The sequence below is a fragment of the Capsella rubella genome, unplaced genomic scaffold, assembly GCF_000375325.1.
Source record: "Capsella rubella cultivar Monte Gargano unplaced genomic scaffold, Caprub1_0 scaffold_2, whole genome shotgun sequence".
Taxonomy (NCBI): domain Eukaryota; kingdom Viridiplantae; phylum Streptophyta; class Magnoliopsida; order Brassicales; family Brassicaceae; genus Capsella; species Capsella rubella.
In genome coordinates, this window is record NW_006238922.1 from 12,720,781 (window position 1) to 12,744,695 (window position 23,915).

Sequence of the window (23,915 nt, forward strand, 5' to 3'; positions counted from 1 at the left end):
GAAATTATTTTTATATCATTCTTATCTTATTTTTCACTGGTTTTAACATAACACAAACATATAGTTAAACAGAAAAAAGAAAAAATAAATCAACGGAAGAACAAACTCGACATTGAAACAGTCTAAAACATGAATCTCTATCTATTGTTTGGGTTTGACAAAATCATGCTTGGTAATTTATGGACTTTACCCCTAATTCACACTCACTCCATCATTATTAATGGCTGCCATGGCAAATTCACCAATCAAAGAAATTTCAATCATATGAGACTTTTTCAACTGACGTTTAATATATTTTTTGAATTAAGAATTTGATACGCTACTGTATACTCAAAATCTAATTTATTACAAGCTTTTGATGAGACAACATGGATCATTAATGGATAATTTAAGGTAAGAAAATATGATAAATTAAGTGTTGGGGGGGGGGGGGGGGGAAATGATAATTAAGGAAAGTAAAAAAAAAAAAGGAAGAAGAAGAAGAAGAAGGGGGGACTGTTCTCTTCTCTCTCTCTACTTTTCTCTTTCTCTCAGCTCGTACGTTCTTGTTGTTCCTCATTTGAGGCAATTCACCATTTTTGATTTCGACAACGACAAAAGAGAAGAAAAAGGTGATTTTATCTCTGAGCTTCTTCGTCTATTATTATCGTAATGCCTGTACGATTGATTTCTCCAATTTACTCATATTCTCAGTTCCTTCTTCTCTAATTGATTCAACGAAACTACGAACCCATTCTTTTTTTATTTTTCTTTTGGTTTATGCCCTTTGATTTTGTGATCTGTTTCTTTATCCCTCGTCGCTGATTCTGGATTAATGGTCCTTTTGTTTCTCTGAATTTCCAGAAGCGGCACTTTGCAGGTGAGTTTTGTCCGGTGTTCATTTGAGCTAGAAATGGAGATTTTACGGTGATGCTTCTTCTCTTCCGGAAGGCGGATTTTTGGGTTAGAAGCGAGGCCGAGGGATTTCGTAGGTTTCTGCACCTTCCAGGAGGTGTGTAACTTCCATTTTTACTTTTGGTTTCGTTTCTTGGGTTTTTGTTTTTAAATTCTAGCTCATGTTATGGGATTGGGAGATTTATAATGTAGGCTATTTGCAATAGATATTAGTTGGACTACGTTTATTTAGCATATGATAGAGTTGTATTTGAGGATGAAGAAATTTTTACATATTTAGGAAAAGTAGAGTTGAATTCAAAATTCTGTAGATTCTTAGTAGAGTCTTTCACTTTTTTTTTTTCTTTTGCCATTCAGAGTACTGGTCTCACGTATGTCCAGTGTGGTTGCAAAGGCAGTCTTAATGTTTGGTAAACACAAGTCAATCGCTCTGCTTGCAGTTTTAAGCTTACCTGATGTTTTTTTTTTCCCCCACGTCTAGGAAACCAAGGCTGAAGCTAAAGGCGAGTTATCATGCAGATGTTGAAGGCTTTCCTTCCTGGAACGCAGGAGGAAACATTATCTTCCTCGCAGTCCAGGTATCCATTTACTATATTTGAGAATATATTTACAGAAAAGTGTATCAAGTTCAAAAGTAGGCCAACCAACTTCTTTCACTATGTTTAAAAAAAAAAAAGTTTGGATATATTGCTCAAAATTTTCTATGGTTAAGGTTACTGGAAAAAAATGCTTCATTGCAATCTGAAATTCCAATTTTCTGTTCACCTCCTTTTGTTTGTAATATTCACATTATCCTTCTGCAATGTCTGTTGTCATGAGAAATGTAAATAGAAATCATTGCCTAAATATGTGCAGGGAAGTAGATGTAAAATTGGAAATGGACGACCCAGAGAAGGCAATGGCAATGGTTGCTCAGCTCATAGAGCAACTTCACGCAAAAACATCTTCTCCGCAAGACAAAGAACTCACAACAGCTCGTCTACTAGGTATTGCAAAGGGCAAAAGAGAGGCAAGAAGGCTGATCGGTTCATATGGTCAAGCAATGCCTTTATTCATTTCCATGCTCAGAAATGGAACAAGTCTGGCCAAAGTAAATGTCGCGTCAATCCTTTGCGTTTTATGCAAAGACAAAGACTTGCGACTTAAAGTGCTTCTTGGAGGATGCATCCCGCCATTACTCTCGGTTTTGAAGTCTGGAACCATTGAAACTAGAAAAGCAGCGGCAGAAGCTATATATGAGGTTTCTTCTGCTGGAATTTCCAGTGATCACATTGGCATGAAAATATTTATCACAGAAGGTGTGGTGCCAACTTTGTGGGATCAACTTAGCCTGAAAGGAAATCAGGAAAAAGTGGTTGAAGGGTATGTTACAGGAGCTTTGAGGAATCTTTGTGGCGTTGATGATGGCTATTGGAGACTGACACTAGAGGGTAGTGGTGTGGACATAGTTGTGTCTCTTTTGTCATCTGATAATCCTAATTCTCAAGCAAATGCTGCTTCTCTGCTGGCTCGTCTAGTTCTATCTTTTTGTGATAGCATCCAGAAAATATTAAATTCTGGAGTTGTCAAGTCTCTGATACAGCTTTTGGAACAGAAAAATGATATCAAGGTTCGTGCTAGTGCAGCTGATGCTTTGGAAGCACTTTCATCAAGATCCGATGAGGCTAAGAAATGTGTCAAAGATGCAGGAGGTGTGCATGCTCTTATTGGAGCCATTGTTGCTCCATCGAAAGAGTGTATGCAGGGAAAACATGGACAATCTCTACAAGAACATGCAACTGGAGCTTTAGCAAATGTGTTTGGTGGGATGCGCCATTTAATTATATACCTTGGAGAAGTATCACAATCCCCTCGTCTAGCAGAACCTATTGGTGATGTGATTGGAGCCCTTGCCTATGCCCTAATGATTTTTAAACAACCAGAGAGTTCGGAGAAAATATTTGATCCAAGCTTGATAGAGAGCATTTTGGTAAAGTTACTAAAGCCTCGTGACACAAAGTTAATCCAAGAACGGATCTTGGAGGCTATGGCGAGCTTGTATGGAAACAGTAGTCTATCGTGTTACCTAGATGATGCAGAAGCTAAGAGAGTCCTTATCGCTCTCATAACTATGGCTTCCACTGATGTACGAGAGCATCTGATAATTTGCTTGTCTAGCTTATGCCATGACAAGGTTGGAATTTGGGAGGCCATTGGAAAGAGAGAAGGAATCCAGTTATTTATATCATTTCTAGGTTTGTCTAGTGAGCAACACCAAGAGTATGCTGTTGAAATGTTGCAAATTTTGACTGCACAAGTGGATGATAGTAAATGGGCTGTAACAGCAGCGGGGGGCATTCCTCCACTTGTCCAGTTGCTCGAGACTGGATCTCAAAAGGCCAAGGAAGATGCTGCCCGCATCCTCTGGAATTTGTGTTGTCACAGCGAGGAAATCCGTGATTGTGTTGAAAGAGCTGGTGGTATTCCAGCATTCTTGTGGCTACTGAAGACTGGTGGACCAAATTCCCAAGAAACATCTGCAAAGACACTTGTGAAGCTTGTCCATACAGCTGATCCTGCCACAATCAATCAATTGTTGGCTTTACTTCTGGGAGATGATCCGAATTCAAAGATTCATGTAATTAAAGTTTTGGGTCATGTGCTCTCAAAAGCTTCACAAGAAGACCTTGTTCATAGAGGAAGTGCCGCTAACAAAGGACTGAGGTCCCTTGTCGAGTCCTTAACGTCTTCCAGGGAAGAGACAAAGGAGCATACAGCTTCAGTTTTAGCCGATCTATTCAGCTCAAGACAAGATATCTGTGGTCATCTTGCGACGGATGACATTATGAATCCCTGGATCAAACTGCTTACAAACAACACTCAGAATGTGGCCAAACAGGTGGCTAGGGCATTGGACGCACTGTCCCGCCCGGTTAAGAAAAATAATAATAAAAAGAAGTCTTACATTGCAGAAGGAGATTTTAAGTCACTCATTAAATTGGCTAAGAACTCTTCCATTGAGTCTGCAGAAAATGCGGTTTCTGCCCTGGCAAATCTTCTGTCTGATCCGGATATCGCTGCAGAAGCACTAGCTGAAGATGTTGTTTCAGCTTTCACAAGAATTTTGGCTGATGGATCTGCGGAAGGTAAGAGAAATGCATCACGAGCACTTCATCAGTTACTTAAGAACTTTCCAGTTTGTGATGTGCTAAAGGGAAGTGCTCAGTGCCGTTTTGCTATACTTTCACTGGTTGATTCATTAAAATCAATTGATGTGGATAGCCCAGATGCTTTCAACATATTAGAAGTAGTTGCACTCTTGGCAAAGACTAAGAATGGGGCGAATTTCTCTTACGCTCCATGGATTGCCCTTGCCGAAGTGCCATCAAGCCTAGAGACCCTTGTGCAATGCCTTACCGAAGGCCATACTCTTGTGCAAGATAAAGCAATTGAAATTTTGTCCAGGCTCTGCTCTGATCAACAGATTTTGCTCAGTGAACTGATAGTTTCGAGACCCAAGTCAGTGGGTGTGCTGGCTGATAAAATAGTGAATGCATCCAGCTTAGAAGTGAGAGTTGGGGCAGCAGCGTTGCTCTTATGTGCTGCAAAGGAAAAGAAGCAGCTGATTACGGAGACACTTGATCAGTCTGGCTTTTTAAAACTCTTGTTACATGCCCTAGTTGATATGATAAAGCACAAATCGACATGCTTTTCTCTAGAAACTGAAGTCCAGACACCTAAAGGTTTTTTGGAAAAAAATGTATTCCAGGATACAGGTAGTTTCTATTTTCCTGATCCAGCTAAAATCTTGGGTGGTACAGTCGCATTGTGGCTGCTATGCATACTCACTTCTGTTGATGCTAAGTCAAAGGTCATTGTTATGGAAGCCGGCGGACTTGAGGTGCTCTTGGGGAAGCTTGTTAGGTATACTTCCAGTCCGCAGGTAAAGGTTTCTTTTTCAATTATTTGCTTCCTCATGTTTATTGGTCATGGGTATCTATCCTACAGGGTACCTTCATTGGGATTAAAGAAATTAGCCAACTTCTGAGTTGAGTTATACAATTTTGCGGGGCCGTGTTTTGGCCTTAAGGACCTTCTGTTACAGAAATCTCACTTGTCAAGCATGAATCCTGCATTTTTGGTTTTGAATCACGCTGCTCTCACTTCTGCCTTGTGCATTTTGGCTCAAGCATGAATTCTGCATTTTTTTGGTTTGGCGTGATGCCTTGTATGAATTTTCCCCTTGAAAATAATCTTGAGTTAAACTGTTTTACCAGGCTGAATTTGAGGATACAGAAGGCATTTGGATTAGTGCGCTCCTCCTGGCTATCATGTTCCAGGATGAAAATGTGTCCTTTTCTTCAACGACAATGCGGATCATTCCAACACTTGCACTTTTACTAGGATCTGATGAACTGATAGATCGGTATTTTGCTGCCCACGCAATGGCTAGTCTTGTTTGTACTAGGAACAGAGGAATAAATCTGACAATTGCAAACTCAGGTGCTGTTTCTGGGATAATAAACCTTCTTGGCTATGTGGAATCAGAGATACTGAACTTGGTTTCACTGGCAAATGAATTTTCTTTGGTGCAAGAGCCTGATCAAGTCATTCTTCAACACCTTTTTGAAATTGAAGATGTGAGGCTTGGCTCCACTGCACGCAAATCTATCCCGCTACTTGTAGATCTCTTAAGGCCAATTCCAGATAGGCCTGGAGCCCCTCAGTTTGCTGTCCAAATCTTGATTCGCATTGTTGATGGAAGTGACACAAATAAATTACTTATGGCAGAAGTTGGAGCTGTTGAAGCTTTAACCAAGTACCTTTCTTTAAGTCCTCAAGATTCAACTGAGTATGCCATATCTGAATTGCTTAGGGTATTATTTAGCAACCACGAGCTTAGACAAAACGAAATGGCACTAAGTTCCTTGAACCAGCTTATTGCAGTACTGCGGCTAGGTTCGAGAAGTGCAAGATACAGCGCAGCTGGGGCACTCAATGAACTTTTTGAAGCTGAAAACATCAGAAATTCTGAAGTCGCCTGCCAGGCTATTCAGCCACTAATGGACATACTCGGTACTGTATCAGAAAGTGAGCAAGAAGTAGCTCTCTCTGCATTGATCAAACTAAGCTCAGGAAATACTCCAAATACAGCCTTTCTGATTGATGTGGAAGGAAGTCTGCTGGAAAACGTGATCAAAATCTTATCCTCTACTTCTGCTTCAGAGGAGTTAAAGATAAATGCTGCCAGACTTTGTTCTGTTGTTTTCTCAAATAAAAACATCAGAACAAGTCCATCCGCCTCCGGATGCATGGAGCCTTTAATAACACTTATGCAGTCTGAAAGAAGCGCAGCAGTTGAAGCAGCAGTATGTGCTATTAAGATATTATTGGATGACGAGCAACATTTAGAACTAGCAGCCGCACATAACATTCAGGAGCTTCTTGTTGGTTTGGTTTCCGGAAGAAATTACAGGATTATTGAGGCTAGCTTATCAGCTCTCATTAAGCTGGGGAAAGACAGAGTACCACGCAAGTTGGACATGGTGGAAGCTGGAATAATTGAGCGATGTCTCGAGTTACTACCTGGAGCCTCAAGTTCGTTATGTTCCTCTATTGCAGAGCTGTTTCGCATTTTAACAAATAGTGGAGTAATCGCGAGAAGACCAGATGTTACAAAAACTGTAGAGCCTCTATTTATGGTCTTGCTCCGGTCAGACTTGACCTTATGGGGGCAACATAGTGCCCTGCAAGCACTTGTAAACATATTGGAAAAACAGCAAACCCTTGAAGCTTTTAGTTTTACACCCAGTGAAGCAATCGTGCCTCTGATTTCCTTTTTAGAATCTTCATCCCAAGCTATTCAGCAGCTTGGAGCGGAACTGCTGAGCCACTTTCTTACAATGGAAGATTTCCAGCAAGATATCACAACACAGAGTGCTGTTGTTCCTCTTGTCCGGCTTGCAGGAATTGGAATATTGAGCCTGCAGGAAACTGCGATAAAGGCATTGGAGAAGATATCTGCTACCTGGCCTAAGGCTGTTCTTGATGCTGGAGGTATTTTTGAGCTATCCAAGGTTATTCTCCAGGAAGATCCTCAGCCCCCTCTTGATTTATGGGAGTCTGCTGCTTTTGTTCTTTCCAACATTCTGCAGAATGATGCAGAATGCTTTTTCAGAGTTGAACTGCCAGTGTTGGTTAAATTATTGTTCTCAACAATTGAAAGCACAGTTTTACTGGCTCTTAAAGCATTGATGCTTCATGAGAAGAACGATGCTTCAAGCACAGTACAAATGGCTGAGCTTGGTGCAATCGATGCATTGCTGGATCTCCTGAGATCTCATCAATGCGAGGAAGAATCGGGAAGCTTACTTGAAGTACTATTTAACAACCCAAGAGTAAGAGAGTTGAAGTTATGCAAGTATGCAATAGCACCACTATCTCAATATCTGTTGGACCCTCAGACTAGATCAGAACCTGGTAGGCTTCTTGCTGCTCTGGCACTTGGGGATCTTTCTCAGCATGAAGGGCTTTCTAGATCCAGTGGTTCTGTTTCCGCTTGTCGGGCACTCATTAGCGTGCTAGAAGAACAACCAACAGAAGAAATGAAAGTGGTGGCCATCTGTGCGTTGCAGAATTTTGTGATGAATAGTAGAACGAATAGACGAGCTGTTGCAGAGGCTGGTGGCGTATTGTTAATTCAGGAGCTACTGCTTTCTTGCAATGCAGAAGTTTCTGGGCAGGCTGCACTGATGGTCAAATTTTTGTTTTCCAACCACACACTCCAAGAATATGTCTCGAATGAGCTTATAAGATCACTAACAGGTACTTTTTCAATTTAAGTTATACTAATCCTATGCTTGTCACTCTAACACTGAACTGATGGTCCTCAGTCCCGTTGCTCCACACTTTTTATATTCTGATAAAAATGTTTCTTCTTATCTTCAACTGTTTGACATATCATGGTTGTGAACAGCTGCACTTGAGAGAGGCTTGTGGTCTACATCAACTATAAATACCGAAGTTTTGAGAACCTTAAATGTCATTTTCTCCAATTTTCCTAAACTCCGTGCCTCAGAAGCTGCTACTTTCTGCATCCCTCATTTGGTAGGGGCGCTCAAATCTGGTGTTGAAGACGTCCAGGGATTAGTATTGGATATTCTTTACTTGCTAAGACACTCCTGGACGAATATGTCTATAGATGTTGCGAAGTCTCAAGCCATGATTGCAGCTGAAGCAATTCCCGTCCTGCAAATGCTGATGAAAACATGCCCTCCTAGGTTCCACGACAAGGCAGACAGCTTATTGCACTGCTTACCAGGTTGCTTAACAGTGAACGTCATGCGTGCCAATAACTTAAAGCAGTCCATGGCTACCACAAACGCGTTTTGTCAATTAACAATAGGAAACTGCCCTCCACGGCAAACTAAGGTAAAACAAATCCATCCCAGGAGAATATTCGCACTCCAACCATTGCTATAAAAAATTCTTGTATCATGGGTTTTTATCTCTTTTTCTGTAGGTCGTTAGCAATAGCACTACTCCTGAATGGAAAGAAGGTTTCACTTGGGCATTTGATGTTCCCCCCAAAGGACAAAAGCTTCACATCATATGCAGGAGCAAAAGCACATTTGGAAAGGTAACATTGTAACAATAAGCCACACTGTTCAAATTGCAGAGTTGGGATTTGATAGAGATATTCAATATATATTATCTTAATTGGTGTTTGTCTAACACTTAACACATTCCTTGTCCGCAGACGACTCTAGGCCGTGTTACTATCCAAATCGACAAAGTCGTAACAGAAGGAGAGTACAGTGGATCTCTATGCCTGAATCATGAAAACAGCAAAGATGCTTCTTCTAGATCACTTGACATTGAGATTGCATGGTCCAATAGGACAACGGATGAGACTCACTAAGAAAACCAAACTACTCAATCTCCACAAGCAAAATGCACTCGGTCAATGGAAGACATAAACTGTCTAATGCTGTTGATGGCTGGATTTTGGTAGTTAAAGAGGGAGAGAAAAGTCTGCAGGAGATGTATAGCAATACATGTATATGGGTAATGGGTATGATGTGTGAAAAAGGAACGTAGAATCAAAGAGTTCCTACCTAGCAAGAAAGAAAGTCTTTTTGTATAGGTTGTTTCTCTTCTTTTTTGGTCCGTGATGTTCTGTAATGACAATTTGTTCATAAAACTTATTCGCTCGGGGATCAACTAAGCAGCACAAAGTGCTCTGATTCCTGTAGCGATCTTTTAAGTTATTTTACCACAATTTTTGTCTGGGCTCATTTTTAGATAGTTAGATACGTCCATACGAGTAACCGATATCAGAACAATGAAGAAGAGCAATGAAACATTTGAGCAATCTTGCAATGCAATGAGACGAGAAGATAACAAGGTGGGTCTAAAAATCTTTGTTGGTGATTGAAAGGCAAAAGCCTTAAAATGTACAAAGACTATCAGGAAAACATCACTGAGATGAAATTTCCTAGCAGTTACTTAAGGCAGTGCATATAAGCTACTGCAGATTCCAAAACGGTGAAAAAAACATGGTTTATTTTGCTGCACCAACCAAGACAGACCGGGCATGTGTGAAAGTAGAAATGATAGCTCCAAGCTGCAGTTTGTCGTTGCACCCAAAACTCAACCTGTACCTATAAACAGTAAAACGACTCTAAATTTTAAAAAACGATCGTGGGGGAACACAATCTTAAATACTCTACTCCAGGCAATCAGAATTAAACACTCTTCCAAGTTTAAAACGCAAAAAATACTAACTCAATGTCTGCCAGATCGTTTATCAGTTGAACTCTGACGTCTGAAGGCATCTTGATCTTAAAAACAAACCTGATGGAGAAACAAAAGTTAGTTCACAGATGCATGGCACGGATAACATAGCAGTTGAAGCAGCAATAAAGTATGTCACTCACATGGTAACCTCTCTGACAATATCAACAATGGCAAGTCCTTTTCTCGTCTTTATTTCTGATATTTCTGCACAATGAAGTAAAAATCATGAGTCAATAACATGAAATCATTAACTTTAGTAAATATCAGTTATGGTTCAATACTTTTGTAGCTCTCAGCAAACGATTTATTCAGAAGCCAGTCACATATATGCTCAATGTCTTTGGGCAATGGGTTTCCAGTGCAGAGGTAAACCGCTTCTGCTGTAATTTCCTCTGACATCGAATGAGTTGACTGCCCACACCAATAAACCCGTTATGAACTTTTACAGATCCATTCATAGTGATTTAAATGTATTATCTTTGTAGATAAGGAGACAGAACCAAAAGGAAATATTCCAATAACCTGCAAAATGGTCGATTCTTTTTTCTCTTCCTCTGTAAGTTGCTTTGACGCCATATGAGTTGACTGCCCACACCAATAAACCCATTAGATGCTTTTACAAATCCATTCATAGTGATTAAAATGTATTATCTTCTGTAGATTTACAATTGTTAATAAGGAGACAGGACCAAAAGGAAAGATTCCAGAACCTGCAAAATATTCAGTGCTTTTCTCATGTCCCCATTGCTCAGCCGTACAAGAGCTGCCAAACCATTCTCGCTAACATTAAGCCTAGTCCAATTACAAAAAGGAAGAACAAGGGGTGAAGAAAAACAAAACAAAGAGAAAACATACAATAAGATAGTTTACAAGACCGAAATAGCTTAATTCTCACCCTTCAGCGTCTATTACATGTTTAAGACGTTGACTCACATGAACAGGATCAAGAGGGGCAAATCTAAACCGAGTACATCTTGACTGCAAAGCTGGAATGATCTTATTGACATGGTTTCCAATGAGCGCAAACCTAGTACTCTTTGTGTATTTCTCAATCACTTGCAAAATGTAAGAAAAATAAGTATGCCAAAGATGTTAGTACTGTGTTCAAGAAAAATAACCGAGAGATAGGAAGACTATAAGGTTATTACCTCTACGCAAAGCAAACTGAGCATCTTTTGTCATGGCATCTGCTTCATCTAGCAGAACCAACTTCACCGAAGATTTTCCTCTACAATCATGAATTTCAATTTTTTTATATCCACAATAAACTTGTTACACACAAAGATAAGTTGTTATACTTAGCATGATGCTACAGTTAAAAAGAGCTCATGCCAGCTGAGGTAACTAAATGCTTATTATAAAGATAAACAAATTAACTACGAAAAGCAAAAACACATGGTGGAATCATGATAGGGATACTCACAAAGAGAAGCTCTGAGTGCTAGCGAAATCTTGAATCTGCTGCCTTACAACATCAATTCCTCTGTCATCCGATGCATTCAGTTCAAGAATCATACTACGGTACTTGGGACCATATAGTTTCCGGGCGACGGCTAGAATGGTGGATGTTTTGCCAGTACCGGGAGGACCATACAGCAGAAGATGGGGCAATTTGTTCTCATTGGTCAGCCTATCAACTGTTTAAAATAAAACAAATCCACAGAAACAGAGATAACAAAACTTTCAGTGAGAATAGTAGATAAGAAGCTATTAACATGAATTAGTGTATCAATCCAGCTGAGAAAAGAAACTGGTTTAATACACTTTGTAGAAACAAAATAGCTTTCAGATACTTTCTTAATTTGACAAAATATATAGAAAAGTTTTCAAATAGTATATACTAAATCCCTAACCCTAGGGTATGGAAATAGAGGGAGAGAGTAAGTGTATCAAGTTCAGTTACTCGTATCTATAATGTCACGATGTGCAGCGACGTCATCCAGCGACTGAGGTCGGTACTTCTCAACCCAAGGCGTCGCCTTAATCGGCGGCGGACCGCCCAAACCGGCGATGTCTTTGCCCATGTTAATCGGCTTGCGAGGCTGATTTTCGTCTACGTCAATGTCCATTGCCGAAGTTATCTCAGTCATCTTCGTCGCCGGGCGAAGAAAATTGCTTCAGAAAATCTCGCTCAGCCCAGCCGTCTTTTCACTCTTCCGCTGATGGCGCCAAGCTCTCTAGTTTTTAAGGTTTCCTTCCCTCCGCCACTGTCTACTGTATTCGCTCTGTAATTCCACTTTTACCCTCAAAAAGTCTGATTGTGCTGGGTACATTTTGGTAAAAGGCTTCCGTTTTTTTTTGTCGTCACATCATAAGTTTCTTAAAGAACCAAAAAAAAACACACACAGGTGAAAATTTCTGAAACTCTGATGCATTTTGCTCTTCAGGATTTGCTTCTTTTTTTTTTTTTCTTCTCCTTTTGGATTATTATTAGATGATGACATAGACAAGGCCCAAGGGGTATATATATTTACAAAATCTTTTCTTGTTTCTATGATAACAACCAAAAACCTTCTATTACAGTTTTTATTTATTAAAAACTCTTCTCTGTGTCAAAGCTCTCCATCTGAGGCCAAGTTCTTGTTCTTAGAAGATTCGGTTCCTGAGAAAAGCTCTGTTATCAAACCAAAGCCTCTTGGATAAGCCTCCTCCGATAAATCTCCTCCATAGTCGTGATTCACTCTTTTAACAACAAAGAAGAAGAAAATAGGAATTTTATTACAGATTTAGTGAAACAGAACCAAAAAAAAAAACAAGTAAGAGAAAAAGGTTCAGAACTTGGGAAGCTTGTCACAGTCTGTAGGAATCCATCCAATCCTTTGTTTCTCATTGTCGTAGATCACCAATATCCCTTGGAAGAATATGTCTATCACAATTCACACACAGCCATGAGATTTTGTTGTCAAGTTATGAACATAAAATCCCTGGGAAAAAAAAAACTATGGTCGAAAACTTTAGTGTTTCATTATACTTACCTCCAATGATATTGTAGCTGTCTAGCCCGACTTCAGTTCCGTTTAGGATACCTAAACATACATTTCCTTTTTGCTAGGAAAACAAAAATAAGAAACAGACTCTCAGCCATGGATTTTGATGTAGATCCAAGTCATATATATAGTCAGTATTCATACAAGAGACTCACAGTGATGATGAGATAAGACTCAGGTGGAACCTCAAATAGCTGACCATTCTTTTGATTCCCAAATCGTAAAGTAATCTTCTTGAAGTATTTCTTGACCTCATCAATTGATTTCAAAGCTTTCTTGCCTTTCCAACAGACAGGTAGGCTTTTATCTTCTTTTGTGTCCTTCAAAAGCTTCCCATTCAAGTCTTTTCTTATCTATAAGAGATATATGCACACCAAATTAGTCATACAAATGGAAAACACAACTGCTGCTTCTTTTTCGGAAAATAACTTTTTTCTTACAAGATCCAGAATCGCTTGGTATGCTTCGGCATTGAAGTAAGTGTACGAGCTTCCACTATCGAAAACTAAGTTAATGCCTTTGACACCTGTGGTCTTGTCGTTAAAAAGAAGCTCAGCTGGTCCAGTCATGTAGTTTTTACTAAAGCAAGAAAGTTGCACCACAATTTTCAACTTGTCAATTTAAAGAGTGAGTGAATACGTGGGGCAGTTAAAAGAGAAGATAAAGCTCAAAGATTGCTCACCTAGGTGTATTAGTAGCCAGTGAAGTCCATGTAACACCAGAAGTCGGAACAAGCTCATCTCCAATAGAGAGAAAGCCTTTACCACTGTGACTTAAGCAATGCACGATCACATTCTTTGTTACCCCCAAGGATTTAAGCTGCGTTGAGATGCTTACTTTCCCTCTGCCAAGACCAAGGATTCCCGCAGTTGGAGGAGGAGGGTGTGGACCAGGGTTCTGCTGATCATACCCACATCTAACAGAGAAATTGGTTCAAGAATCAGGATCACTAGCAAGATCACCTACTTTTACGTCCAATGAATTTAGAGTTCTTATTCTATTCTTATGTATGTGAAAAGGAAAAGAACAAAACTAACCCAAATGTCAAATGGGGATTCATAGTGGAGCCATTTGCGAGTCTTACAGGAAACTCATCAGTTACAAGAGCACCAATAGATGATGCATGATCGGAGTAACCGATTTCATAGTCACATTGATCCTCAGGGTTAGCACAAGGTCTGTCCTGGGGAAGGTCGAGGCCAGAACACAAGAGGTGTGAACAAGGCAAAGTGTTGTGATTGGGCTTGTACTGCTTAGCACGAGGCTGCAGAGAAAGAGATAAAGAAATTCTAAGAGAGAAAAGACCTTTGCTTATCATGGCACGCACTAAAGCATATAAACACTTACCTTTGTGCAACCGTTGCACGGTGCATCACACTGAACCCAAGTGAGGTCACTGCCAGTGTCAATGTCCAAGTCAAAGAGCTTAGGTGGGTTCCCTATGTTAAGCAACACATAATAGTACCTGCAAAAAGGGAAAAAGAAAAATGAGTACTTCAAATGAGCCAAATCATTACATCAACAATCAAATTAGGCGTTTTCAATACAAGGGCATATCACAATCAACAGAATGAAGATTTTCACATTAAAGTTCTCTTGTCAAGCATTGAAATAGATTACAAGTGAAGAAGCCATAAAGAATCCGAACCAATTCAAAACCCAGACATCAGTCAACGCAATCCCATAAAAAAAAAAAAAGATCAAACTCACAAATAAGTAACTAGAAAGTAGCAAGAAACTGAGAAATTATAAACAAAAAGATGTGAAATTAGGCAGTTACCCAAGAGGATACACATTCCCAGAGACAGGAAACACGACGGAGGAGCCAAGTTGACGATTCTGTAACTTCACTTGTTGAGCGGACGGGTCTTTGGTAGCTTCAGAGAGTGGAAAGCGAGCAAAGAGGAGGACGAACACATAGAAGAAGACGAAGAAGATGTAAAGGTTTCTTGTCTCCTTATTCGGATTCATCTCCTTTTTCTTTTGGCCCCAAGAAAGCGAAACCAAATCCCAAAAAAGGTTTCCTTCTTGGACACCACAAAAAGGAGGCTTTCTTTCTAGACGAAGTATTGCTGCTACCTAATAGGAGTGAGCGAGTGAGTATTTTTGTTTATCTCTCTCTCTCTCTCTCTCTCTCTCTCTCTCTCTCTCTCTCTCTCTCTCACTCAATTTCTTGCAACTTGCAGCAGCACGGAGGTTTCCTTATGTTCCCGTAAGCTTAATTGAGAAACTTGGCATTTGGCTGGAATGCTCAACGCTTAACGCTCGCTACACCTTGGCGTGTAGATCACGCGCGAACCAGGATTTACTAAAAGGCCGAGGAATCCTTAAATGCACAAGGCCCAATATATGCTCAGTCCATTAACTCCACAAAATATATCTGAATGTAATTGTTTTTTATTTTCTTTTTGAAATTTTGATGGTTTTTTTTTTAGGCTACTTATTTTCCTAGTTTTGCACAATTTTTCCACTACTAATAATATTGCAATGAAAGGTAAAATAAAAATAAAGAAAAAAACATAGTTTTTTTTTTTACTAATATCTGTAAATTTTTAGAAATACTATTATTAGCTCTCTCTTTATTTGGTAGTGGAATAGTAAAAAAAAAAAAAAATGTTAGGGCGCGTGAGGATCACTTTGTGATAATATATCATTATCCAGTTTCAGAGTGAGTGACTTCAAATAGATCCAACTGTCAACGTATCGCTAAGTTACTGACACCTGTCTTTTTAAAACTCACTCTTCCCGGCGTTTCTCTCCTCCGCCGTGACAATAATGGCTGTTTCTCTCTCCGCCGCATCTCACTTACTCTGTTCATCCACCAGAGTCTCTCTTTCCCCCGCCGTCGCCTCCTCCTCTTCGTCCACCTCAGCTCCTCTCGTTTCCTCTACGTCGTCGCCACATTCTCTCTCTTCTCTTCGAAGCGTCGCATCTACTTCTCTGTTTCCTCATTCCTCCCTCGTTCAGGTACCGTAGTTTGATCGGAAATCATACTTTTTGGAAATTTTGTTTTGAATTTCCTATAACTTCTGTTTGATTGGTTAGAAAAAGTATCCGAATTATGGGAGGAGCAAGGGGATGGTCTCACCAAAATGTGCCGCTTCTGATGCAGCTCAATTGAAAAGCGCTAAAGAAGACATCAAAGTTCTCCTCCGGACTAATTTTTGCCATCCCATTTTGGTGAAGTATCCTTCTCTCTTCTGATCTTTTTTTATTTGATGAGTTTTCAGCTGGATCATGTTTCAAGTGACTTTTTGTTAGTCTGTTGTTGTTTGCTTTTTACTAGCGAGAGATATTGGAGAAGAGAAAATTGAATTTGTGTTTCTAATTTGCATTGTGCTTGACAATAGTTGCATGTTTCATTGCAGGTTAGACTGGGGTGGCACGATGCTGGTACATACAACAAAAACATTGAGGAGTGGCCACAGAGAGGTGGAGCTAATGGAAGTCTTAGATTTGAGCCTGAGCTTAAACATGCTGCAAATGCTGGTACTGCTTCCATCACAATTCACATGCACTGTGGCTCTAAAACCTTTTTTTTTTGTCTCTTCATATTCTACTTTTGACATTTACAGGTCTCATTAGTGCGTTAAAGCTCATTCAACCTATCAAAGACAAGTATCCTAACATCTCTTACGCCGACTTATTCCAGTTAGCTAGTGCCACTGCAGTAGAGGTCTTCCTTCTCTATTCCTTTGATTGGCCAAGCAGGAAGGAAACTATGTTGACCTTCAAACTTTTTTGATAACTCTGGATTTTAACTTCAGGAGGCTGGTGGTCCTGATATCCCGATGAAATATGGGAGAGTTGATGTCGTAGCACCTGAGCAGTGTCCAGAAGAAGGAAGACTCCCTGGTTAACTAATCTTCCCATTGTCTGTTTCACGGCTTCCATGAGTTTGTTTCAGATTTTCATTTGGACTATTGAACTAATGAGATGAAATATGTTTACGTTTAGATGCTGGACCTCCTTCACCAGCTGATCATTTGAGAGATGTATTTTACAGGATGGGACTGAATGACAAGGTGACTTCTGAATTTTTTCCATTTTCTGTATTCTTGTCAACGTGAATATTCTCATTGGTTGTTTTATCAAGCAGGAAATAGTTGCCTTGTCTGGTGCACATACTTTAGGAAGAGCCAGACCAGACCGTAGCGGTTGGGGAAAACCTGAGACAAAGTACACGGTATAATAAATGACAAAATGAAACTTCATTATATTGTTCTTGCAATTATAGCGTAGAGATGTTATGGAAACGTTCAACATGGCAGAAAACTGGACCAGGAGAACCAGGAGGACAGTCATGGACAGTGAAATGGCTTAAGTTTGACAACTCTTACTTCAAGGTCTACCTCTCTATCTGTCTTAGTAACTTTGGATTGGGACTTAAGAAGACTTTTCTAAGGAGATGAGATATGTGAATACGATCCCCAGTTTCTTAATCAATGACTTCTATGAATAGCAGGATATCAAAGAAAAGAGGGACGAAGATCTTCTGGTGTTACCCACTGATGCTGCACTTTTTGAAGATCCTTCTTTCAAGGTTTGCAAACAATGATGAGTAATAAGATGCCGCAGAAATAGTAGTAGTTCGTTGTTACTTAAGGTTTTAAAACAACTTCTATTTACAGAACTATGCAGAGAAGTATGCTGAAGATCCGGCTGCATTTTTCAAGGATTACGCTGAAGCTCACGCCAAGCTCAGCAATATTGGGGCAAAATTTGACCCTCCTGAGGTACATAAACAAAGAGAGAGAAATTCTAATCTTATGTTAGCGAACATGAACCATGCATTTACATCCAGTTCAGTGACTTAACTATATAGTCTTAAATCTGTCCCTACGATACTAATCAGGGCATCATCATTGACAACGCTCCGGAGAAGTTTGTAGCTGCTAAGTATTCCAATGAAAAGGTTTGTTCTTACTACTTAACCCAAATGTGTTTGTAGCTTATTGTAATATATACGCTTTACTTGTTTTTAACTTTTCCGGGGAATATATATGCAGAAGGAGCTTTCGGACTCAATGAAGAAGAAGATAAGAGCAGAGTATGAAGCAATAGGAGGAAGCCCAGATAAGCCACTACCAACGAATTACTTCCTCAACATCATAATTGCCATTGGCGTTTTGGTCCTTTTGTCCACTCTCTTTGGTGGTGGTAATAACAACTCCGATTTCTCTGGTTTCTAATTGAAAGATGGATATATTTTGATTACTTGGTGTTCATATACTCTTTGCAACAAACATCATTGGCATAGTTATGCTTTGATAAAGTCACCTTTAATAAGTGGTTTTAGATTTGAGATCAGTGTGAGCTTTTGATCAAATACTATATACTAGTATAAAGTGTGTACCGAATCACTACGGCTATGCCTTTGCACGAATATTTTTCGAACATTAAAATAAGGCTTGCATAGTTGCTTGGGTGTTAAGACCTTTTGCAAGATTCATTCAAGATTCTTTCTCCTTATGATACTAAAAAAAGAAAAGTCTTCTCTCTTGGATTAGGTTAACTATCGTACTTGTTTCAAATGAAGGGATTCAGATAAACTTTTCAACACCACATGCGACGTAGACGTGCATAGTTATGCTCCCATATGATATATTCTTCTTCTCTCAAAGATTTAGATTATTTAAAGTGGTGTTGTTGGGAAAAAAACTACCAACTTTAAATATTAAATTCTGAATCTAGAAAGATGTATGAATTTGGTTGGTATATGGAAAAAAGATGTGTCTTCTTCTTTACTAGTGACGCAAGAAGCTTACGATGAGCCGATGGAATTGGTCAGACTCATTCTCCTTTTCCCAATGGATTTTAAAAATCTTTTTACCCTTTTTTATTTTTTCTTTTTCTTGTGAATGAGATCATATTTTCTCGATCGTATTGATAAAATATGATCAAAATAGAGACACACCGATGACCCACCTTCTTATACGGTTATATTCTGTGTCTCACTCGTTTAGAGAAGATGAGCTTCAATTTTTACCTGACAGTTGATCAGTTTTAACAGGTAGTGTAGTAAAAGTAAGTAAGAGTTTAGATAGATCCAGACAGATATAACCTATGACCTAATTTAAAAATGGAAGTTGAACTAAAATGAATGAGTTAAAAAGGACATCATTGCTAAACAACAACAATCATTATTTATGATTTTGATGATAACAACAAAAAAACATATAAAATGGAGTTTGGCCCTTTAGGGATAGTGATTAAGGAGGTGCATGTGAAGTGGATTTGGCAGCACATGATCTACTTCTTCACCCAATAGCCTCAATTATGTCTCACGTCTCATTATACACAATTTAGAAAACTAATGAGATTATGAGACGTATCACGTATGTATATAATTTGTCTTGAAAAGGAAACATATAAATTGAGATGGGATTTGATATGAATACGAGACTTACTGAAGATAGTTCAGTTTGTTGACTCTTATTTCAGCTTGACAAATACTTCTGATGTCATCTGAATAAACCTTAAATTTTTTTAAGAATAAACCTAAATTTCCGTGTGAACGATAAAAGGAAACGGATACCATTTGATTTGAAGTAAACTTCTCATACGACGGACACATACCGACATACGACCAAAGGAAAATGGAAAAAATCAATCAATATTCAAAGAAAAAAAAGGAAAACAACATTAAACGGAAAAAAATGGAAAACACCATATATATGTACGTACACTTCCTTAACGAGAATTTGCAAAATCGAAACATTAGAAAACAGTACAGTAATTATATCTTAATTCAGTTTGTCTCACATCGCTAAGACATACATGAAAGATTCTGCAAATTCTGTTAGAAAATTTTCATTTCATATACAAAACGTTTGTTTTGTTTTCAAAATAGCTTTGAAATTTTGTTTTTATAAGTTTTATACAAAATGGTACGAAACTTAACCGGATTTAAAATTTTGCCATTAACATTATTCAATTTGTTTTTACATTAGCTCATGTAGATTTAGGATTTGACTATTTTTGTAGACAAGTTTTGTTTTTTTTGCTCTTGTGCGTTAAAGAACACTAATTTCCTCGTCGTTGCCACTCTCTTCTTCTCGTCCTTCCTCAATTCAATTTGCAATAAATATTTTGCCCAGATCCCCCAGCTTTCCTCGCACATCTTTATCCATTAAATTTACCAAAAAGTTGAAAATTAATTGCAACACGACGACGACTTTGAAACCTCTTTTTTTTGTTCCTTCTCTTGTATTCTTCCCCGTGTCCTTCTCTTCTCCGATTCGTGTTTTCACGTTTTCAAATATATCAGCAACTGTGTCTTCTTCTTCTTCTTTTCTCTTCTGTCTCACCCATGCAAAAAGACTTCATATTAAATCTCGTTTTTATATGATAACTAAAACTACGACTTAGGGTTTCTTCATATTATATAATTTGCTCTGTTCTGTTTCTTCAAAAAACAAACTTTGCTCTGTTTCTTCCAAAAAAAAAAAAAAAATTTGCTCTGTTCTTACGATTTTTCTATTCAATTTTGCCGCCGTATTATTCTGACTAAATCTGAGGCCAGCGATGGTTGCTCCATGTCCGACGACGATCGGAGTGGAAGCAGAATGATAATTGAAACAGAGTCCAGAGTTCCGAGGAAGACGCTATGGGTTGCGGAGGATCAAAAGTAGATAATCAACAGATTGTGATTCTCTGCAGAGAGAGGAAGGAACTGATTAAAGCGGCGTCGTATCATCGCTCTGCTCTCGCCGTCGCTCACTTAACTTACTTCCAGTCTCTCTCCGACGTCGGCGAGGCTATTCAACGTTTCGTTGACGATGAAGGCTTATTAGTTGGTTCTTCTTCTTCTTCTTCTTCGCCGGATTCTCCTGTTCTTACGTTACCGTCCGACGAAGGCAAGCCGAAGAAGCACCAGAGGATCTCTCCTTCTTCAACCACCTCCATTTCTCATTCCATCATCGAAGAAGAAGATGATTCGCATTTGCATCTAAGCTCCGGATCCGAATCCGAATCCGAATCAGAAGCTGGATCGAACGATCATATCCAAATTGAAAGCACCCCGGAACAAGAACGGTCAACTCAAACATTTCATTCCGGTTATGATCCAACTACCTATGCTCCACCGGTTTACCCACCCGGTTATCCACCAAGTTACCCGCCTGGTTATATCCCTGGTTATCAACCGAGTTATCCGTCGGGATATTCACCGGGTTACCCGAGTTTCAATCCAAACGCAAATCGAGGAATGTATTTTATGAAGAAATCTGCGCCACAATCACGACCGTTCATTTTTCAGCCGGAGAATCATCGAGTGGAGAACGCACAATGGCCGTCGGATTCTGGATTCGGAAACAATGGAGTGCAGCGGAGATCGCCGTCACCGGCTCCTCCTCCGTCACCGCCTACGGTTTCAACTTGGGATTTCCTGAATGTATTTGATACCTATGATTACAGCAACGCTCGTTCTCGTGCATCGGGATATTATCCGATGGGAATGGCGTCAATCTCAAGCAGTCCAGATTCGAAGGAAGTTAGAGAAAGAGAAGGGATTCCTGAACTGGAAGAAGTAACAGAGCAAGAAGTGATCAAGCAAGTGTACAGACGTCCTAAGAGAACAGGACTGGAGAAGGTGAAAGAACACAGAGACGAGGACGAGTACAACGCTGTTCCTGAGAGGAACATTAACAAAAGAGGCTCTGTTGGTGAGGAAACAATGAGGGCTGTGCCAGTGCCAGATAAAGCCACTGAGAGCTCATTGGATTCAGAGACTGTGTCATCTTTTTCAGGAAGTGATGTAGACTCTGAGTTTCATTATGTTAATGGTGGTGAAGGAAAGAGCAGCACCAGTTCTAACAGTCATGAGACGCTAATGGGGAGGAAGAGCCCCGGAGAAGTAGGAGAGGAGTATGGGAGGAAGAAAGGAGTGAGCTTTGAGTTGGAGGAAACAAGTTCTTCCTCTTTTGATGTTGAATCTTCCAAGATAAGTAGCTTATCCAGTTTGTCGATCCATGCCACTAGGGATCTCAGAGAAACTGTGAAGGAGATCAAGAGTGAGTTCGAGGTTGCTTCTTCGTGTGGGAAGGAGGTTGCTGTATTACTTGAGGTCGGCAAGTTGCCTTATCAGCATAAAAACAACGGCTTTAAAGGTAACGTGTCTTTAACTCAGTATATGATTTGCTGGTTTGATATTCTGATACTCCTTGATGATAGCTCCTTCCTTTTTACAATCATCTATATATGCATACAAACCTTATTTAGAAATCATGATTCAGAATAAGCTATGATTCGTGCTAATCAACCATGAGTTCAAATTTTGCATTGTTAAGTTTAGTTGCAAAGTAATGCTGATTAACTTTAGTTTAATGGTTATTTGATGAATTGTTAGTGTGCTGCTGGGATTGATATAAACTTTGAGTTAATGGGAAGTTATCTTGACTGAATAGGACTTTATCTTGTCTGCTAGATTTTCCTGAATTTACTGAATTATGAACCAAATGTTGAAATATAATGAGGAAAGCATCTTGCTATTGTTGTTTAGACTGATTTTCTTTGTGTGGGCTATGAACTGTAGATAATGTGCACACTGCTTTTTTGATGATTTATTTTTTGCTGCTTTGTTTGGTTAAGTTTTGAATGAAATGTTTTACTTTGCAGTTATCTTATCCAGGATCATGTATCTGGTAGCACCATCCACACAGTCATCGCATTCTCATCCCAGGCTATCGATACGTTTAACATCTAGGACACGGAAAATGGCAAAAGCATACAATGGACAAGATGTTAATGGAGGCTTCAATGGAAACCTCTCATCAACCTTGGAGAAACTGTACGCCTGGGAAAAGAAATTGTACAAGGAAGTTAAGGTATTAATGCTTTTGTATATGAATATATGATGTAGCTTTGTGTTTCTGAATCTCTAATTTGACTTTATGTCACTTATAGATTGTTGCGTGCTGTGACATCATGATTTGCGTTTGATGGCAGGACGAAGAAAAGTTTCGTGCCATTTATGAAGAGAAGTGCAGGAGACTGAAAAAAATGGATAGTCATGGAGCTGAATCTATCAAGATAGAGGCTACTCGGGCAGCCATTAGGAAGCTTCTGACTAAAATCGATGTTTGTATAAGATCAGTTGATTCAATTTCCAGCAGAATCCACATACTCAGAGATGAAGAGTTGCAACCACAATTGACACATTTAATACACGGGTAAATCATCTTTCTATATTTCGATATATCCATGAAAAAATGAAGCTGTCAAACAAAACTGATATTTTTGTGTGTTTGAAGATTGATAAGAATGTGGAGATCGATGCTTAAGTGCCACCAGAAACAGTTCCACGCAATCATGGAGAGCAAGGTTCGATCTCTCAAGGCGAACATAACCTTACAAAAAGACTCTGGCTCAAAAGCAATTCTTGATCTTGAGATGGAGCTTAGAGAATGGTCTAGCAGCTTCAACAACTGGGTTAACACCCAGAAATCCTACGTCCAGTCCTTAAGCGGATGGCTCTCGAAATGCCTTCACTATGAACCTGTGGCAACAGAGGACGGAATCGCTCCTTTCTCTCCTAGCCAGATAGGTGCACCGCCCATCTTTATCATATGCAAAGATTGGCAAGAAACAATGGGTAGAATATCTGGAGATAATGTGACCAAAGCTATGCAAAGTTTCGCTTCAAGTCTACACGAGCTCCGGGAGCAGCAAGAAGAAGAGCAAAGGGTAAAAGCGCAATTTGAGCAGCGAGATGCGGAGTCAGAGAGAAGTTTGGTTTCGAGAGGTAAGTCAGAGAGCGGGATATCGGCTTTGGATGATCTGAAAGTGGATTTAGATTCAATGAGGAAGAAGCTAGTAGAGGAAAGAGGTAAGCGTAAAGAAACCATTAAGGTTGTGAACAACGCGTCTTCAAGTAGCTTGAAAAACGGTTTAGTTCCCATTTTTGGGGCATTGAGAAAATTCACAGCAGAAGTTGTGAAAGCTCATGAAATTGTTAGGCTACAACATCCTCAGACTTCTTCTTGAGTAGAGAGAGTGTGGACTCACCACGTTTTGCACCGTATTGAAGTTTTTGTTACTTACAAATTAGATATACAATATAGATTCATATAGGAAAACTCTTTTATAGATATGCTTATATTCATTTATTGACTGGTTAGTTTGCTTTGTAAGCCGCTTTTAAATGGTGAAGAAGAAGAAATTATCTAGTTTTCTCTGTTTAACATTGTTACTAGTTGACGACACTGAGATTATCTATAGAAGACATCCATCTTGATGAATCAGAAAAAATTACAC

General features: G+C 39.3%; 5 protein-coding genes across 5 annotated transcripts; 3 read left to right on the forward strand and 2 right to left on the reverse strand.

Annotated features, from left to right (window-relative positions):
* Positions 1-468: 468 nt before the first annotated feature.
* Positions 469-9,162, forward strand: LOC17895411 (protein CELLULOSE SYNTHASE INTERACTIVE 3). The gene is made up of 8 exons (XM_006300519.2): positions 469-611; positions 844-991; positions 1,376-1,472; positions 1,750-4,816; positions 5,151-7,698; positions 7,850-8,304; positions 8,396-8,512; positions 8,633-9,162. The coding sequence occupies exons 3-8, from the start codon at positions 1,408-1,410 to the stop codon at positions 8,792-8,794; spliced, it is 6,414 nt and encodes a 2,137-aa protein (XP_006300581.1). The 5' UTR covers positions 469-611; positions 844-991; positions 1,376-1,407; the 3' UTR covers positions 8,795-9,162.
* Positions 9,163-9,273: 111 nt separating this feature from the next.
* Positions 9,274-11,831, reverse strand: LOC17895793 (replication factor C subunit 5). Its single transcript, XM_006302331.2, has 10 exons — positions 11,576-11,831; positions 11,096-11,309; positions 10,821-10,900; positions 10,568-10,727; positions 10,383-10,464; positions 10,195-10,257; positions 9,954-10,083; positions 9,813-9,876; positions 9,661-9,729; positions 9,274-9,536 (listed from the first exon to the last, which is right to left on the reverse strand). The coding sequence occupies exons 1-10, from the start codon at positions 11,760-11,762 to the stop codon at positions 9,437-9,439; spliced, it is 1,149 nt and encodes a 382-aa protein (XP_006302393.1). The 5' UTR covers positions 11,763-11,831; the 3' UTR covers positions 9,274-9,436.
* A 279-nt stretch (positions 11,832-12,110) lies between these two features.
* Positions 12,111-14,842, reverse strand: LOC17896500 (aspartic proteinase Asp1). The gene is made up of 9 exons (XM_006302166.2): positions 14,440-14,842; positions 14,007-14,124; positions 13,697-13,923; positions 13,342-13,575; positions 13,100-13,238; positions 12,815-13,012; positions 12,648-12,720; positions 12,451-12,538; positions 12,111-12,354 (listed from the first exon to the last, which is right to left on the reverse strand). The coding sequence occupies exons 1-9, from the start codon at positions 14,628-14,630 to the stop codon at positions 12,225-12,227; spliced, it is 1,398 nt and encodes a 465-aa protein (XP_006302228.1). The 5' UTR covers positions 14,631-14,842; the 3' UTR covers positions 12,111-12,224.
* Positions 14,843-15,292: 450 nt separating this feature from the next.
* LOC17896270 (L-ascorbate peroxidase T, chloroplastic) lies at positions 15,293-17,993 on the forward strand. The gene is made up of 12 exons (XM_006302222.2): positions 15,293-15,626; positions 15,705-15,839; positions 16,028-16,148; positions 16,235-16,335; positions 16,427-16,514; positions 16,617-16,684; positions 16,759-16,845; positions 16,931-17,005; positions 17,125-17,202; positions 17,291-17,395; positions 17,515-17,574; positions 17,669-17,993. Exons 1-12 carry the CDS (start codon positions 15,435-15,437, stop codon positions 17,849-17,851), a joined length of 1,293 nt encoding a protein of 430 aa, XP_006302284.1. The 5' UTR covers positions 15,293-15,434; the 3' UTR covers positions 17,852-17,993.
* Positions 17,994-20,139: 2,146 nt separating this feature from the next.
* Positions 20,140-23,839, forward strand: LOC17896184 (nitrate regulatory gene2 protein). The gene is made up of 4 exons (XM_006300659.2): positions 20,140-21,769; positions 22,278-22,486; positions 22,608-22,831; positions 22,913-23,839. Exons 1-4 carry the CDS (start codon positions 20,269-20,271, stop codon positions 23,643-23,645), a joined length of 2,667 nt encoding a protein of 888 aa, XP_006300721.1. The 5' UTR covers positions 20,140-20,268; the 3' UTR covers positions 23,646-23,839.
* Positions 23,840-23,915: the final 76 nt, after the last annotated feature.

Bases quoted from the DNA above. Each gene is read 5' to 3' on its own strand.
- LOC17895411 (XM_006300519.2), top strand. From the start codon at position 1,408: ATGCAGATGTTGAAGGCTTTCCTTCCTGGAACGCAGGAGGAAACATTA. The intron at 1,473-1,749 runs GTATCCATTTAC...AAATATGTGCAG, and splicing joins TTATCTTCCTCGCAGTCCAG to GGAAGTAGATGTAAAATTGG. The intron at 8,305-8,395 runs GTAAAACAAATC...CTTTTTCTGTAG, and splicing joins GCCCTCCACGGCAAACTAAG to GTCGTTAGCAATAGCACTAC.
- LOC17895793 (XM_006302331.2), bottom strand. From the start codon at position 11,762: ATGACTGAGATAACTTCGGCAATGGACATTGACGTAGACGAAAATCAG. The intron at 11,310-11,575 runs GTAACTGAACTT...TATTTTAAACAG, and splicing joins TCGTGACATTATAGATACGA to TTGATAGGCTGACCAATGAG. The intron at 9,730-9,812 runs GTGAGTGACATA...TTTCTCCATCAG, and splicing joins ATTGTCAGAGAGGTTACCAT to GTTTGTTTTTAAGATCAAGA.
- LOC17896500 (XM_006302166.2), bottom strand. From the start codon at position 14,630: ATGAATCCGAATAAGGAGACAAGAAACCTTTACATCTTCTTCGTCTTC. The intron at 13,239-13,341 runs GTGAGCAATCTT...TTCTTGCTTTAG, and splicing joins CTGGCTACTAATACACCTAG to TAAAAACTACATGACTGGAC. The intron at 12,539-12,647 runs GTAAGTATAATG...GAATTGTGATAG, and splicing joins CAGCTACAATATCATTGGAG to ACATATTCTTCCAAGGGATA.
- LOC17896270 (XM_006302222.2), top strand. From the start codon at position 15,435: ATGGCTGTTTCTCTCTCCGCCGCATCTCACTTACTCTGTTCATCCACC. The intron at 15,840-16,027 runs GTGAAGTATCCT...GTTTCATTGCAG, and splicing joins ATTTTTGCCATCCCATTTTG to GTTAGACTGGGGTGGCACGA. The intron at 17,203-17,290 runs GTTTGCAAACAA...TTCTATTTACAG, and splicing joins TTGAAGATCCTTCTTTCAAG to AACTATGCAGAGAAGTATGC.
- LOC17896184 (XM_006300659.2), top strand. From the start codon at position 20,269: ATGGGTTGCGGAGGATCAAAAGTAGATAATCAACAGATTGTGATTCTC. The intron at 21,770-22,277 runs GTAACGTGTCTT...TTTACTTTGCAG, and splicing joins TAAAAACAACGGCTTTAAAG to TTATCTTATCCAGGATCATG. The intron at 22,487-22,607 runs GTATTAATGCTT...GTTTGATGGCAG, and splicing joins AATTGTACAAGGAAGTTAAG to GACGAAGAAAAGTTTCGTGC.